Genomic DNA, 11,661 nt, shown 5'->3' with positions numbered 1-11,661 from the left:
TCCGGGCTACTTGGGTAGTAGGGTTTGACAAGCGTGAGATCGAGGTGACCCTCCGACCCTCACAGCTATCCGATTCCACTCTGGCCTATATAAGTACCCGAATCCGCTCTTCGCATCCACTCTGGCCTATATAAGTACCCGAATCCGCTCTTCGCATCCATAGCACAGGGCGTGAATGCTCTCGCTGGCTACGCGCCTACAAAAGTTGTTCCGTGAGTGAAACATGGCACTTCCCCATGCTGACTGATATTGTTTCCCATTCTCAGCCCGATCACCATGTCAGCTGGCAAAAACAGCTATCAAGGAGGAGGTAATCCGTACGGAGGCATGCCAAAGTATGTTATTGCTGGGCATGGTCTGTGCGGATCGTTGACGCGTTGACGGCTTGCAGTTCGCCAGTCGTGCAAGCACAGACATACGGTCAAGGATATGCAATGCCCCAGCATCTCAACGTAGGGCATGCTCATCCCATGTAAGTGGTCATAACATATATATTCTTGTGAGACGTAGTGATATTGGTGTTTCTCCAAGTGGACAGATTCTTCCCTCCACCCACTGCAAGCTGCAGTCACCGTAGTGCCATGCTACTACGGTATTCCGTGCAGCTCCCTCACAGAGACAGATAACGGTCTGAATATCAAGAGCGTGCTCGAGCACCTTCAGACTTGGCACAACCTCGTCACCGAGCAGCGCGATGGTGGAACGAGGCATATATGTCAATGGGTTGTGGACCGCAGAGCGTGCGGTCGGGACGTCTCCGACCTGCATCAGCTAGCCAAGCACGTCTGTACTACGCATCTCAAGCTCTACGAGGTCCATTGCGCTTTTGCGGTCAGCCCTTTTCGCAGCAATGGTCCTCACGCGGCATCATGAACGGTACAAATATATGTGCTGGTATGATCCTGGCGCTGCCTCAGAGTAGTTTCCGGTTCCAATGTGCCTCCCGCTGTCGTCGTCCCAAGTTTCCTCGTAGAACCACCTCACCGTGCGTCAGCGTGTAGAAATAGACGAATGGGATTCAGTAGACCTAAATCGTGATTCTCCATTTTTTTGGCGGACGCTGGCTCGTCTGTCAAGCTTCTTCTCTACTATGATATGTCCAACTCCAAGTTTGAGCATCATGATGTCACCTCTAAATGTGCGCTACGAACTTAGTCGAACCGGCGCTCGCTGAGCGGAGGTCATTTGAGTGCAGATGCCCGAAAGGCTGATGTCAACGCAAGAAATTGGTATCTGCTCGGCGATATGCTACAACAGCGCACAAGATAAAACAAACCAAAACAGCAAGCGCAAACCCGTCACGTCATTAATAGTGTCGTTAAATCCCCACCGTACAGCACCCGTGATCGCTCTGCGCCTATGCCTTCTCATCTACGCTATCGTCCTCATTCCCCGCGCGGACTTTCTCGGTGAGCGCCACCTCGCCGCCCTCATCTCCGACCTCGCCGTCCCACCCGTTCTCCGCGAGATAGCGGAGCCACTTCTCGTCTTCCAGCGCGAGGTCGGCGCCGGTCAGGTTTGGCACGAAGAAGTACGTGACGAGCACGCCGGCGACGCCGCATATCGCGGCAATGATGAACGTCCAACTATGTCAGTGCATGCCCGTGTGAGAGGAAAGGAGGCTAAGGTGAAAGCGGGATGAACGCACCGCTTGCCGAGGTTGTTCTCGATCGGCGTGAACGCCTGCGTGCCGATCGCTGCGCCCGTCTTCCCAATGGCGGCGGACAGACCGTAGCATGTCCCACGGATTGCAGTGGGGTACGATCTACCGATCAAAGCCGAGGCTCGTCAAACCAACTACTTCCTTCATACTGAACAGGAGCACGTACTCGGCACTAACAAGCCCGAGCATGTTCCCGGGCCCATGTTTCCAGAGGACTGCATCAGGCCATAGCTACAAGAAAACAGTGCAAGATCAGCTAGGGCACAGCACGGAGAAAACGGACGTACAAGATGAGAACAGCGGGACGATCTTCGTGATCTTGTCGTACGACAGCCCAATGATCAGCCCTGCCAACCGATCGCCACATACGCGCACACAACCACCGCACGGATCGGCATCGGCAGCGACGAACAAGCGAGGACGATCGATGCGTGGCACGCGATTCAAGACAAACAGACGCAGTCAGCCACACGGACACCCACACATTCAGACTGGGGACCACACGCACCGAAGACGAGGTACCCACTGAACCCGAGGATCATCTTCAACCCCTGATTGAGCACTCTCCACCAATCCGCGTAGGGACAGGGACTCACCGTGTTCCGCCGACCGAGCGGGTTGCACAAGGCTGCGCCTACAAACACACCTGTACCGCGTGGATCAGCATTCCACATACACGTATCAAGATAGCGCCCCCCTCGCCACCGACAGGGTGCCTTCAGAGTGACGTGAAGAAGGGCACGCACCCGGCAAGGCGATCGCCCCGAGGAGGAGCTGCCACTCCGCCGTCGACTTGATGCTGCCGTCGTGGATCACGCTCGAGATGATCGTCCCCGAGAAGACTCCGTTCGGGAAGGTCACCTGCAGGCCGCGCCGCAAAGTCAGTTCACGTCGCAGAGAGAAGCCTGGTAAGGGGAGGGCTACGGGTGACGTACAAAGTCGTAGAGGAACCACGCGCCGCACGTCCCGATGAGCGGGCGCCAGTAGCGCTTGATGGCAAGCCAATAGGGCACGCGGTCTACACGCGGCGGGGTCATCAGCGCATTCTCGGACGACGTAATTCATTTACGTACGCTTGATCGCGGACTCGCGGAACCTGGGTTCATCGAGGGTCAGCCAAGAGCAAGTGAGGAGGGCAGGGACGTACAGCTTAGGCGAAAGCATGCGCATCCGGAAGTAGAACACGGTGAGCGGGAGGAGGATGCCGATGCCGAAGCAAACGCGCCAGACAGTCTCGAGATGATTCTCTCCCGCGGCGCTCAGCACAATAAGGAAGACAGCTACCGAAAGTGGGCCGCCGAACTGTACAAGACAATATCAGAGGCTTGGTGGTGCGGATGCTCGCTGGAGCAGGTACAACGTACGCTGAGCACGAAGTTCGTGACCATGATGAAGACTGCGGAGTGGTCGGTGTCAGCGAGAGGCTTGTGGACGACGGAAGAGAGCGGGAATACCTGGCCCACGATTCTTGACCATCGACTCGTTCGCGGCTTCGCTCGCGCTCGTCGAACTTGCGGGGTACTCTCCACCTACACCCTGGAATGCATCGAGCGCAACTCAGCCCGCAGCACGTAGGGCCTGATATACGAAAGACTCACCACGCCAGTGATCCCGCGTGCAATGGTAACGAACCACAGCAGACCATTGACGCTCCCGTGTGCGCCGTGTGCAGCCGTGGCGAGCGTCGCGCCGATGACAATGAGCAGCGTCGTGAGGACCAGTGCCGCCTTGCGCCCAACGCGGTCGCAAATGAGGCCGACAAACACTTGCCCGATGACCTCGCCTGTAGCATTGAATCCGTTAATCGTAGATCGAACGACAGCAAATGACATCGATGGACACTCGGTGTGCACGCGTAGGCGGAATGACGTCCGCGCCACTACCGGCAAGCCGGGGGCATCTCCAATACTGTGTTCGTGCGGGGAGTCGCGATGCCCAAACCCGTTTCGATACTTGTACGTACCCTTCGCAAAAGTGCCCCCTGTACAGTCTTTTGCATACTGTAACGATTGTCACACGCGCGCAGCGACGAACTTCCCGTCACTGTTCGGTGCTCTGTGGCTGGCGGCGCCCCAACGGCGCTATGGTCGTTCTGCGCCGTGGCAAATGCGAAGCGGGCAACCACAGCCACCCTCATACACAGAAAACACGATGCGACAATGGTCATGCAAACGACTGTTTCGAGATTTCGTTTGCTGGAACAGACACCGACGATGCGATCTTCGCCCGTCGGGAAGGAAGCTGATATCACTCACCGACTAGAAGGGCGTTCGAGACGCGGGTGGATACGGAGGACGTGTATTCTGCTGCGTACAACTTCTTGTACACGACCTACAACAGACGCACATAGCGGACCGTCAGCTACCGTCAATTTCCCGACGCATTCCTCCGAGGACTCCCATGCAGCGAGTGACTCACATTGGCCATCGTCATGAGGTTGTTTTGATCTTCATGACAGCAAGTGCGTCAAGCCAGACTGGAGTCAGCAATGTACAACACGACAAGGGTGCAAGAGGATGGGGAAAGAGACTCACAGCCATCGGAGATGAGCCCGAACGCGGCCGCAGCGATGGTAAAGTATGCGCTGAGCCGGGCCTTCCTGCCCATCGAGCTTTCCTGTGGCTCCCTCGTGCTCCGTGTCTGCAATGCAGGCACCGCGCTGATGGTCTCCCTTGTATCCCGCTTCTCGTCCGTCGTGTTCGACATCTTGCAGACCGCACACGCTGCAGTTGACCGTCAAGCGAAAAGGTCGAAAGCCGAGATCAGAGGTCTGGGAGAGAGATCGTCAGACCCAGGATTGAGAGCGAAGACTACTTGATGGGATCCGCACCGGAGAGCCTTTATCCCCACACGCGTGAAACCAGGCCCGAGGCGGTGGTGATGAAGAGGGGTCTCAGCGTCGTGCGCCTGGAGAGTTGTGCCTCTTATCCACAGCTGCACAGGAATGGCGCAGGGCAGAGGCGATAGAGCCTCCAGCCCGTGCGATGTGTCCCTCATGGTTTGCACCGAGACACGTGCGTTCCCCGCCCAATACTCGCCGCGCGCTCTGCGGGGCGCGGGAGTAGACGCCCCTAATCTCGATGTCGATCATGATCGCAATTAAAGAAGCCTACCCACGTGTAACGTGGTTGCCGGACAATTCGGGACCAGTCGGCGGCTCGGCGGAGTCCGAGTCGTTCGTTTCGCCAGTGTAGGCTCGCTCGACTCGTACTCAACCCCACGCTGCTACCAGCGCGTTGATTGTTATCCAAAAATATCTTGCAGCCAAGAGAAAGCAACGTGCGTTATAGCTCGTTCAACCTTCCGGAATCCGGATCCCGGTCCAGGGCCCGCACCGTCATGACGGCGGTATAGTACTACTCCGAATAGAATGCGATACCGAAGATGCGTGATGCTCACAGCAGGCTAGGCACCACAGATAGACGCAAACTACTGGAGGTAAACAGGTGATCTCGACTATGAGGGCGTGTTGACGACAAGGTAACAACAGATCTGTGAGAGTACAGGAGGTACGTATGTGCAAGCCCCTCGATTCCAATCGGTAGTTTAGAGCGAAACGCTCAGGCACCTTATGATGTACGCTCGTTCACATGACAAACAAGCCTCCCCGAGGCTGTCAAATCTCAATATAGGTCGCCACGATCTTCGCGCGGAGAGCCGTAAATGGATCAGGGCCAAGGGTAGGCTGCATGGCGCCTCCGATCTGAGCCTCTCCATTCAATCCAGACACGTCATTCGCGGACATACTAGTGTATGGTGCGTATTAGGTTTTCTGCGGCTTTGCACCATCCGACGACTTGAGCACCGGTCTTGGTCAACACAGCTGAACCGAATTTCCAATCCTACCGAGGGCAGCTAGAACACCCTCTTCACGGAGCAATTGAGGTGTTAATGCAATGCATATATAGACTCTCAGATACCCATAACATAGCTTCTGTTTCGTAAAGTCACAGAGCATCGCCATGACAGTTGATCATACGCCATATGACCGTATTCAGGCGAAAACAGCGAAGTAGGCTACACACATCTCAGAGAAACATGCCACATATCATATCTATTCTGCGACGACTTGCGGACTGAAAGGGATACCGAAATTATGAGCGTTCGAATGGCCATGTCGAACCCCGCCAGGGTACGCCGTCGAGCAGACCACGCGTTCATTGTGTCGCTTGAGCGCATCCTTTCGGCTGAACGTCTTATCGCACTTGGAGCAGGCCCATGGGAAAGGTTGTTGATGGACATTCCGGACGTGGCGTCCCAATGAGGTTCGGCTGGGGAATGTTTTGTTGCACGCCATACCGTCCTTCAATTCCATGCAAACGACCGTGTCCCGCGGATCTGCGGGAGTATTGTCCGCAGGTTGTTGCACGGTGCCGTTGCCTCCGCTGTCCCGCAAGTTCAGTGTGGCCTGTCCTTCCGGTATAGCCTGCGGTTCTCCCATCGTGTTCAGGACGTCGCCACTGACAGGGACAGCTTGTTATCGGATAAGTCCTCATACTCGTAACTTCGACTGACTGACGTGGCATGCAGAGTCGTCTGACTCCGTAAATCGCCGATTGTGGCGTTGGCATGTACAGCCGTCCTCGCTTCTTGTGCGGCCTCTAGTGGACCAGTGCTGGGTTGACAAACCGGATATAAGGTTACGACAGGTACAAATGCCAGAGGGCGTGGCACGCACTATTGACCCACGACGACAGAGGGCACCTCGGTCTCTGGTGCGTCTGCTGCTGCTGACTGCATTCTCCGCGCATCGGCACCACTGACTTGTGAGGGATGCGGGAGTCCACTGCCAGCAAAGCCCCCGCCGCTGCACAGCCCTTCGAATGACCCAACTGCTCGGCTCTGATGGTCAAGAAGGCACTCACCATGAAGCGTACGCAGCGTAGACACAGAACTCCCCGACGCCAGTGACGTTGAGTACCTCAGACCTGTGAAGTAAACAATTAAGTCATGCACTGGCACGCTCAGAACCGCAGATCTACTCGACCTGAAGACACTTGAAATCCCCGCCGATGACGATTCAGCAACCGGGATGCCGACATTTTGCCATTGTGACTGGCCTCTCTGTGTCGCAACGCCATATGCTCGCAGCACTATGGCAGGACAAGAGCAGCGCATAGGGACGTATCCAGCGGTCTCCCAGTGTGCATGCAGAAAGACCCCGATGTTAGGGTGGATATTGCACGACATGTGTAGAGTTGGCCAGAGTCTGCGTTCAACTTCAGGGCACGTTGAGAGACAGCAGAAAAACCGGGCTACACCTTGAAACACATCTTGCTTTAAGTACGCACGAACTCTGCCACATACTATCATAACGCGTCAGCACAATCTGCATGCGGTTGTTCTATCGGACCTCGGGCAGGACTGACCTATCGCATTAATGCCATAGTTGCAGCGATGCGTCTACGCCGCTGTACGTATGACGTAGTACCGTTCTGGCTGTAAGCCCCGGAATACTAACGCTGACCAGGGTCTCCATTCTGCGCAGCCTCACCATGCGGCGGTGGCAGCGGAAATCTTCAAGGCTGTAGTATTCAAATGGCGGTGTGTGAAGTCGGCTTCACGATCAGGACCGCATTTGACAACAGAACGCCACCACCGCAGAGAACTAGTAATACAGACGGTGTATTCAATCTGAACCATCTTCGAGCTGTCTGAGCAGTCGCAGTCGGGCGTTAATATGAATGGTCAGTACTATGTAGACTGGAGGCTATGCCACTCACCAGCTATATGATGTTCTGACCGCTGACAGCGAATCACACGATCCCCAAGAATCGGCCAATCGCGCGGGCGTCCATTCCGAGCGAGGCACTTTGGATCGTCCTATCCCCCTCCAGCTCGCGCCAAAGAGATCACATTTGTGGCCTGCCTACGGGAGCCTAGGCGAGAGATTGAAGCACTCACTGGCCCGTTCAAGTTCAACGGCAAGCCGAGAACAAGTTGCTCATACGTCTGACTAGTGAATTTAGCTGATGGTTACTTGTCACCCATAGACCCACGTAAAGCAAAGTTCTCACAGGAAGCTACTACCGATGCCGATAATCCGAGTTAGTCTATGCAGTGAGCAGTGAGGCAGAAGTACACTGACTGGAAGGAAGGCTGAAGGCCGCGAACTTCAAGTTCGCGTGTGGCGCCGAAGCTACAGTACGCGAGCGGCGAATGCGCTTAGGCCATATATGGAAACCGTTGTTGCACATTATTCAAACAACTCCTTGTAAACTACGATACCTCCAAGACAGACTCCAAACATGAAGCGAGCGTTGCCCTCGAGCGTTGCTGTCATTTTTGGAGAAGATGTTCGCTGCAGGTTGGGAGGCGGGAAGATATCAAATTTCGATCAAAGTTGAAAGAATCCTCAGTCTGTATTTGGTAAAAGGCACTTTGTTCGACGAATCCTCTGATTACAGTCAACGCATCTACGAGCATCCAGGAGAGATAGCCCTCCCAGAGATTTTTTTTTGCCTAGCCGTAGCGCGGTTGTCCCAAGCAAGTCCCAAGTGCTTGTTCGTAAAGTTTTGGGATAAGTCTTCGCGAAGTGAGTTTAATTACGTAATTGATCCGACGAGGAAATCCAAGGTGGTAAATGACTGTCAGTGTGGCTGCAACGTCGTGCTAGCACTCTTTCTTAGTCTCTACTACCACACCCTCGTCCTCCGGGAGGATGTACTCTACACCTCCCAAACGAGCAGCCTCGGCATCTCCAGGAGATGGGAGACCGAACAAGCGGCACGCACCGTCCTCACCCGAGGAGGGAGAAGTAGACGACTCGCCACCGCCACCACGCCAGGCGACCCCGCCTCCAAAGGCCAAGGTGCCATTTCCGTTCAAGCGCAAGGCACCTACGCGCGAGGAGGAACCCATAGGCTCCAGATACCAACGCAGCCGCGAAGATGATAGGCATAGGTATGAGGACCGTCGGTGGACAGTAGCCGAACCTATGCGGCACGAGGCGCGCCCTGTGCCGCCCCGCGGCGCAGACCGCTGGGAGCCATCTGCAGGGAGGTACGGCCATCGGGGAGGCCGAGATAACTATGGAGGTCACTACCATGATCGTGAGCGAGGCAGGTCGCGAGAGCGCGAGAGACCGCTGTACGACCTCCCACCACGCCCCGTCTCTCCTCGCAGTGTCTCGCCACGCAGACCATCACCTCGCAGACGACCTCCCTCTCCTTCGCGCTCGCGCACACGCTCTCCTACACGCTCTAGGTCAATCTCTACACCACGGTCACGGTCGCCTTCACCGGCGTCTGCAAGGAAGCAGACGCATCGCCTACCTACTCGGCGAGAAGCCGAGTCCTCGAATGTACTCGCTGGTTACTACCGTGACAGGGGGAGCAGCATTGTTCCACGAAGTCGCAGCCACAGTAGGGGCCGCAGCCGCAGTAAAGACAGGCAGAGACGTGCCTGGGATGATGACTACGACCGCAGGGGCCGAGCATACGATGGATACGACCGCGATGGCCGCCGGCGGAGGGAGGAGAACTACAGCCTTATTTCGCCTCGCGGCCACCAGCCTATCTCGCATGTTGCAGCGGGTCCCTCCGGACCTCAGTCACCGCACACGCCGCCGCGTTCTCCTGGTGTACCTCCAAGTTGGCCATCATCCCATTCGGACCTCGGACCGCCTGCGGGAGAAACAGCGAGAAAGGACGAGACCCTACTCGGTGCTCATGCGACAATCAAGTTCGCGTTGCATACCGCAAGGAAAGGGCCATCACCTCTACGTGTACGATCACCTCCGTCTCTTGAGGTTGCCGCTAAAACGGACGTGGTGCCGAAGCCAAAGTCGGAAGAAGAGGGGCAAGTGGAGGAGAAGAAGCCCCACCGCCCCCACCAGTGCAACATCGAGCGAAACGGAAGCCGGTGCTGCGCTCGCGTGAAGAAGAAGCAGCAGTATACGGCGAATGTTTGTTGGATGTGGCCGGAAGGACGATTACAACGTCCTCACTAAGCTCGGTGAGGGGACGTTCGGGTACGTACTCTTGCGTGGTAAGCCATTGCACTCACTCAATGGATCCAGTGAGGTACACAAGGCAATGCACCGTGAAAAGGGTAACACTGTTGCACTCAAACGAATTCTCATGCACAACGAGAAGGAGGGCATGCCCGTCACGGCGCTGCGCGAGATCAAGATCTTGAAGTCACTCCACCACCCGAACATCATCGACATCGAGGATATGTTGTCGTTAAGAGTGCGTGTCCGCCCTCTCGCCAGCCTAACATGTCGATGACTGATCCCTACCAGGTAGCGGCAAGGAGCCTCTCTCAGTTTACATGGTGTTCCCGTACATGGATCACGACCTCGCGGGTCTCCTCGAAAACGAGCGTGTCAATTCACGCCGAGCCAGATCAATTATACATGAAGCAGCTGATCGAGGGTACAGAGTACATGCACCGGGTAGGCTCTCCGCGTCTCTGTGCGAACCGCTCATCGAGCATCCACAGAATCACATCCTCCATCGGGACATGAAGGCGGCAAACCTTCTCATCTCGAACGATGGCAGCCTCAAGATCGCTGACTTTGGCCTAGCGCGCGCATTCGACCCGCGGATCACGCAGGTCAAGGAGGATGTGCGCGGAAGGAGCGCAAGTACACAAACTGCGTTGTGACGCGGTGGTACCGTCCGCCTGAGCTGCTGCTCGGTGCGCGCCAGTACGGCGGTGAGGTAGATATGTGGGGCATCGGGTAAGAACGCTTTGAAGCTTGATCTTGAGCGAACTTGATGACATTCCCCGTAGATGTGTGTTGGCTGAAATGTTCTGGCGGAGACCCATTCTCCCTGGCGGGTCGGACATCGACCAACTCGAGAAAATTTGGCAGTTGTGCGGCACGCCTAACGAAACAACATGGCCGGGATGGGACCTGCTACCTGGCTGCGAGGGAGTCCGAACATGGAACAATTACAATCGACGGCTTAGGCATGTCTATGAACAGTGAGCCATTCCTCCTTGCAGTCCAGCACGAGGCTTACTTCAAATGTCAGGATCGGTCACGAGACGGTTGACTTGCTCGACAAGCTCCTGGCTTGCAACCCTAGAGAGCGTCTGACGGCAGAGCAAGCCCTCGATCACGACTACTTCTGGACGGATCCTTTACCTGCTGACCCGAAAAGGTAACAATATATCTTCATGTGGTGAACATCCAAGCTAATCTTTACTCACCCAGTTTACCGAAGTACGAGGCCTCCCACGAGTTCGATAAACGCGGGCGACGGGAAGGTGCAGGAGCGCCGCCCGCGGTCTCCTACTTCGTCGGCGGCCCCAATCAAAGACCACTCCCGCCACCCATGGCCCAAGGCCCGCCCCAGCCCATGTACCGGCGTCCTCCTCCGCCCCGCGAACAGTTCCGCTTCGGACCAACCAACCACGGCCTCCCTCCTCCGACCAACCATGGTATCCCACCTTCGTCTTACGGAGCACACTCGCATGCACCCCAGGGATACTCCAACCCACAGCAGCGGTTCTACCAGCCGCCAGGGCCGCCGCCCCAGCCGACTGCGCTTCCCCCATATCCCTTCGCCCTGGCCAGCCACCGCCAGGGATGGGCCAGTGGCCGCCTAGCGGCCCGTCGTCTGGAATGCCGCCGTACCCACCTCCATCCATGCCTCCCAGGCGCATCCATCCAAGTTCACTGCGGCACGAGTATGGCGGGGGCGCTCAGCTGAACTACGGCTGAGTCGCGCTCGCATTGGCAATTGAATAGATCTGGATCCCCGCTCATAAAGACATCATCTACAGCTTTCTCGTCGTTGTTTTCCTCTCTACCTCGCATCATGCATTGTTAATGCCGCATACGCACTCTCATCACAAGTTACATGTTGGACAGGTAGTGTAAGTAGTGTACTATTAATATTGTTGCTTACCAGCAATTCAGTTCGTTGTTTCCGTCGCAGTGAGCATTTTATTAATTGTCATCAGTCTCGACCGACATAAGAAGGTACTCACGAGCGATCGATATCTATCACTGACGAGTCTACGCATGTCGGTTTTTATGGTCT

At 56.0% G+C, this 11,661-nt stretch overlaps 3 protein-coding genes across 3 annotated transcripts; 1 reads left to right on the top strand and 2 right to left on the bottom strand.

Moving 5' to 3' along the window:
* Positions 1 to 1,280: 1,280 nt before the first annotated feature.
* Positions 1,281 to 4,662, bottom strand: B0H18DRAFT_986995 (MFS general substrate transporter). Its single transcript, XM_048044813.1, has 17 exons — positions 4,494 to 4,662; positions 4,198 to 4,433; positions 4,082 to 4,110; positions 3,919 to 3,994; positions 3,262 to 3,446; positions 3,118 to 3,199; positions 3,028 to 3,059; positions 2,811 to 2,965; positions 2,737 to 2,759; positions 2,599 to 2,681; positions 2,410 to 2,524; positions 2,260 to 2,309; positions 2,172 to 2,205; positions 1,947 to 2,010; positions 1,841 to 1,894; positions 1,649 to 1,765; positions 1,281 to 1,586 (listed from the first exon to the last, which is right to left on the bottom strand). Exons 2-17 carry the CDS (start codon positions 4,367 to 4,369, stop codon positions 1,358 to 1,360), a joined length of 1,500 nt encoding a protein of 499 aa, XP_047897070.1. The 5' UTR covers positions 4,370 to 4,433; positions 4,494 to 4,662; the 3' UTR covers positions 1,281 to 1,357.
* An 898-nt stretch (positions 4,663 to 5,560) lies between these two features.
* B0H18DRAFT_50125 (uncharacterized protein) lies at positions 5,561 to 6,919 on the bottom strand. The gene is made up of 5 exons (XM_048038330.1): positions 6,651 to 6,919; positions 6,529 to 6,591; positions 6,342 to 6,470; positions 6,183 to 6,278; positions 5,561 to 6,123 (listed from the first exon to the last, which is right to left on the bottom strand). The coding sequence occupies exons 1-5, from the start codon at positions 6,851 to 6,853 to the stop codon at positions 5,718 to 5,720; spliced, it is 897 nt and encodes a 298-aa protein (XP_047897069.1). The 5' UTR covers positions 6,854 to 6,919; the 3' UTR covers positions 5,561 to 5,717.
* A 1,405-nt stretch (positions 6,920 to 8,324) lies between these two features.
* On the top strand, positions 8,325 to 11,339 carry B0H18DRAFT_1083313 (kinase-like domain-containing protein; the record flags this gene model as incomplete). The annotated part of the gene is made up of 13 exons (XM_048031652.1): positions 8,325 to 8,506; positions 9,257 to 9,327; positions 9,501 to 9,556; positions 9,592 to 9,635; positions 9,684 to 9,855; positions 9,920 to 9,989; positions 10,012 to 10,061; positions 10,109 to 10,222; positions 10,246 to 10,349; positions 10,403 to 10,597; positions 10,648 to 10,776; positions 10,830 to 11,056; positions 11,155 to 11,339. 13 exons carry the CDS (start codon positions 8,325 to 8,327, stop codon positions 11,337 to 11,339), a joined length of 1,599 nt encoding a protein of 532 aa, XP_047897068.1.
* Between the last annotated feature and the right edge of the window lie 322 nt (positions 11,340 to 11,661).

Source organism: Fomitopsis serialis (genome assembly GCF_022376445.1).
Source record: "Fomitopsis serialis strain Sig1Antser10 chromosome Unknown B0H18scaffold_11, whole genome shotgun sequence".
NCBI classification, from domain to species: Eukaryota; Fungi; Basidiomycota; class Agaricomycetes; order Polyporales; family Fomitopsidaceae; genus Fomitopsis; species Fomitopsis serialis.
The sequence above is the reverse complement of the archived record's forward strand: the minus strand, read 5'-3'. Positions and strand labels throughout refer to the sequence as shown.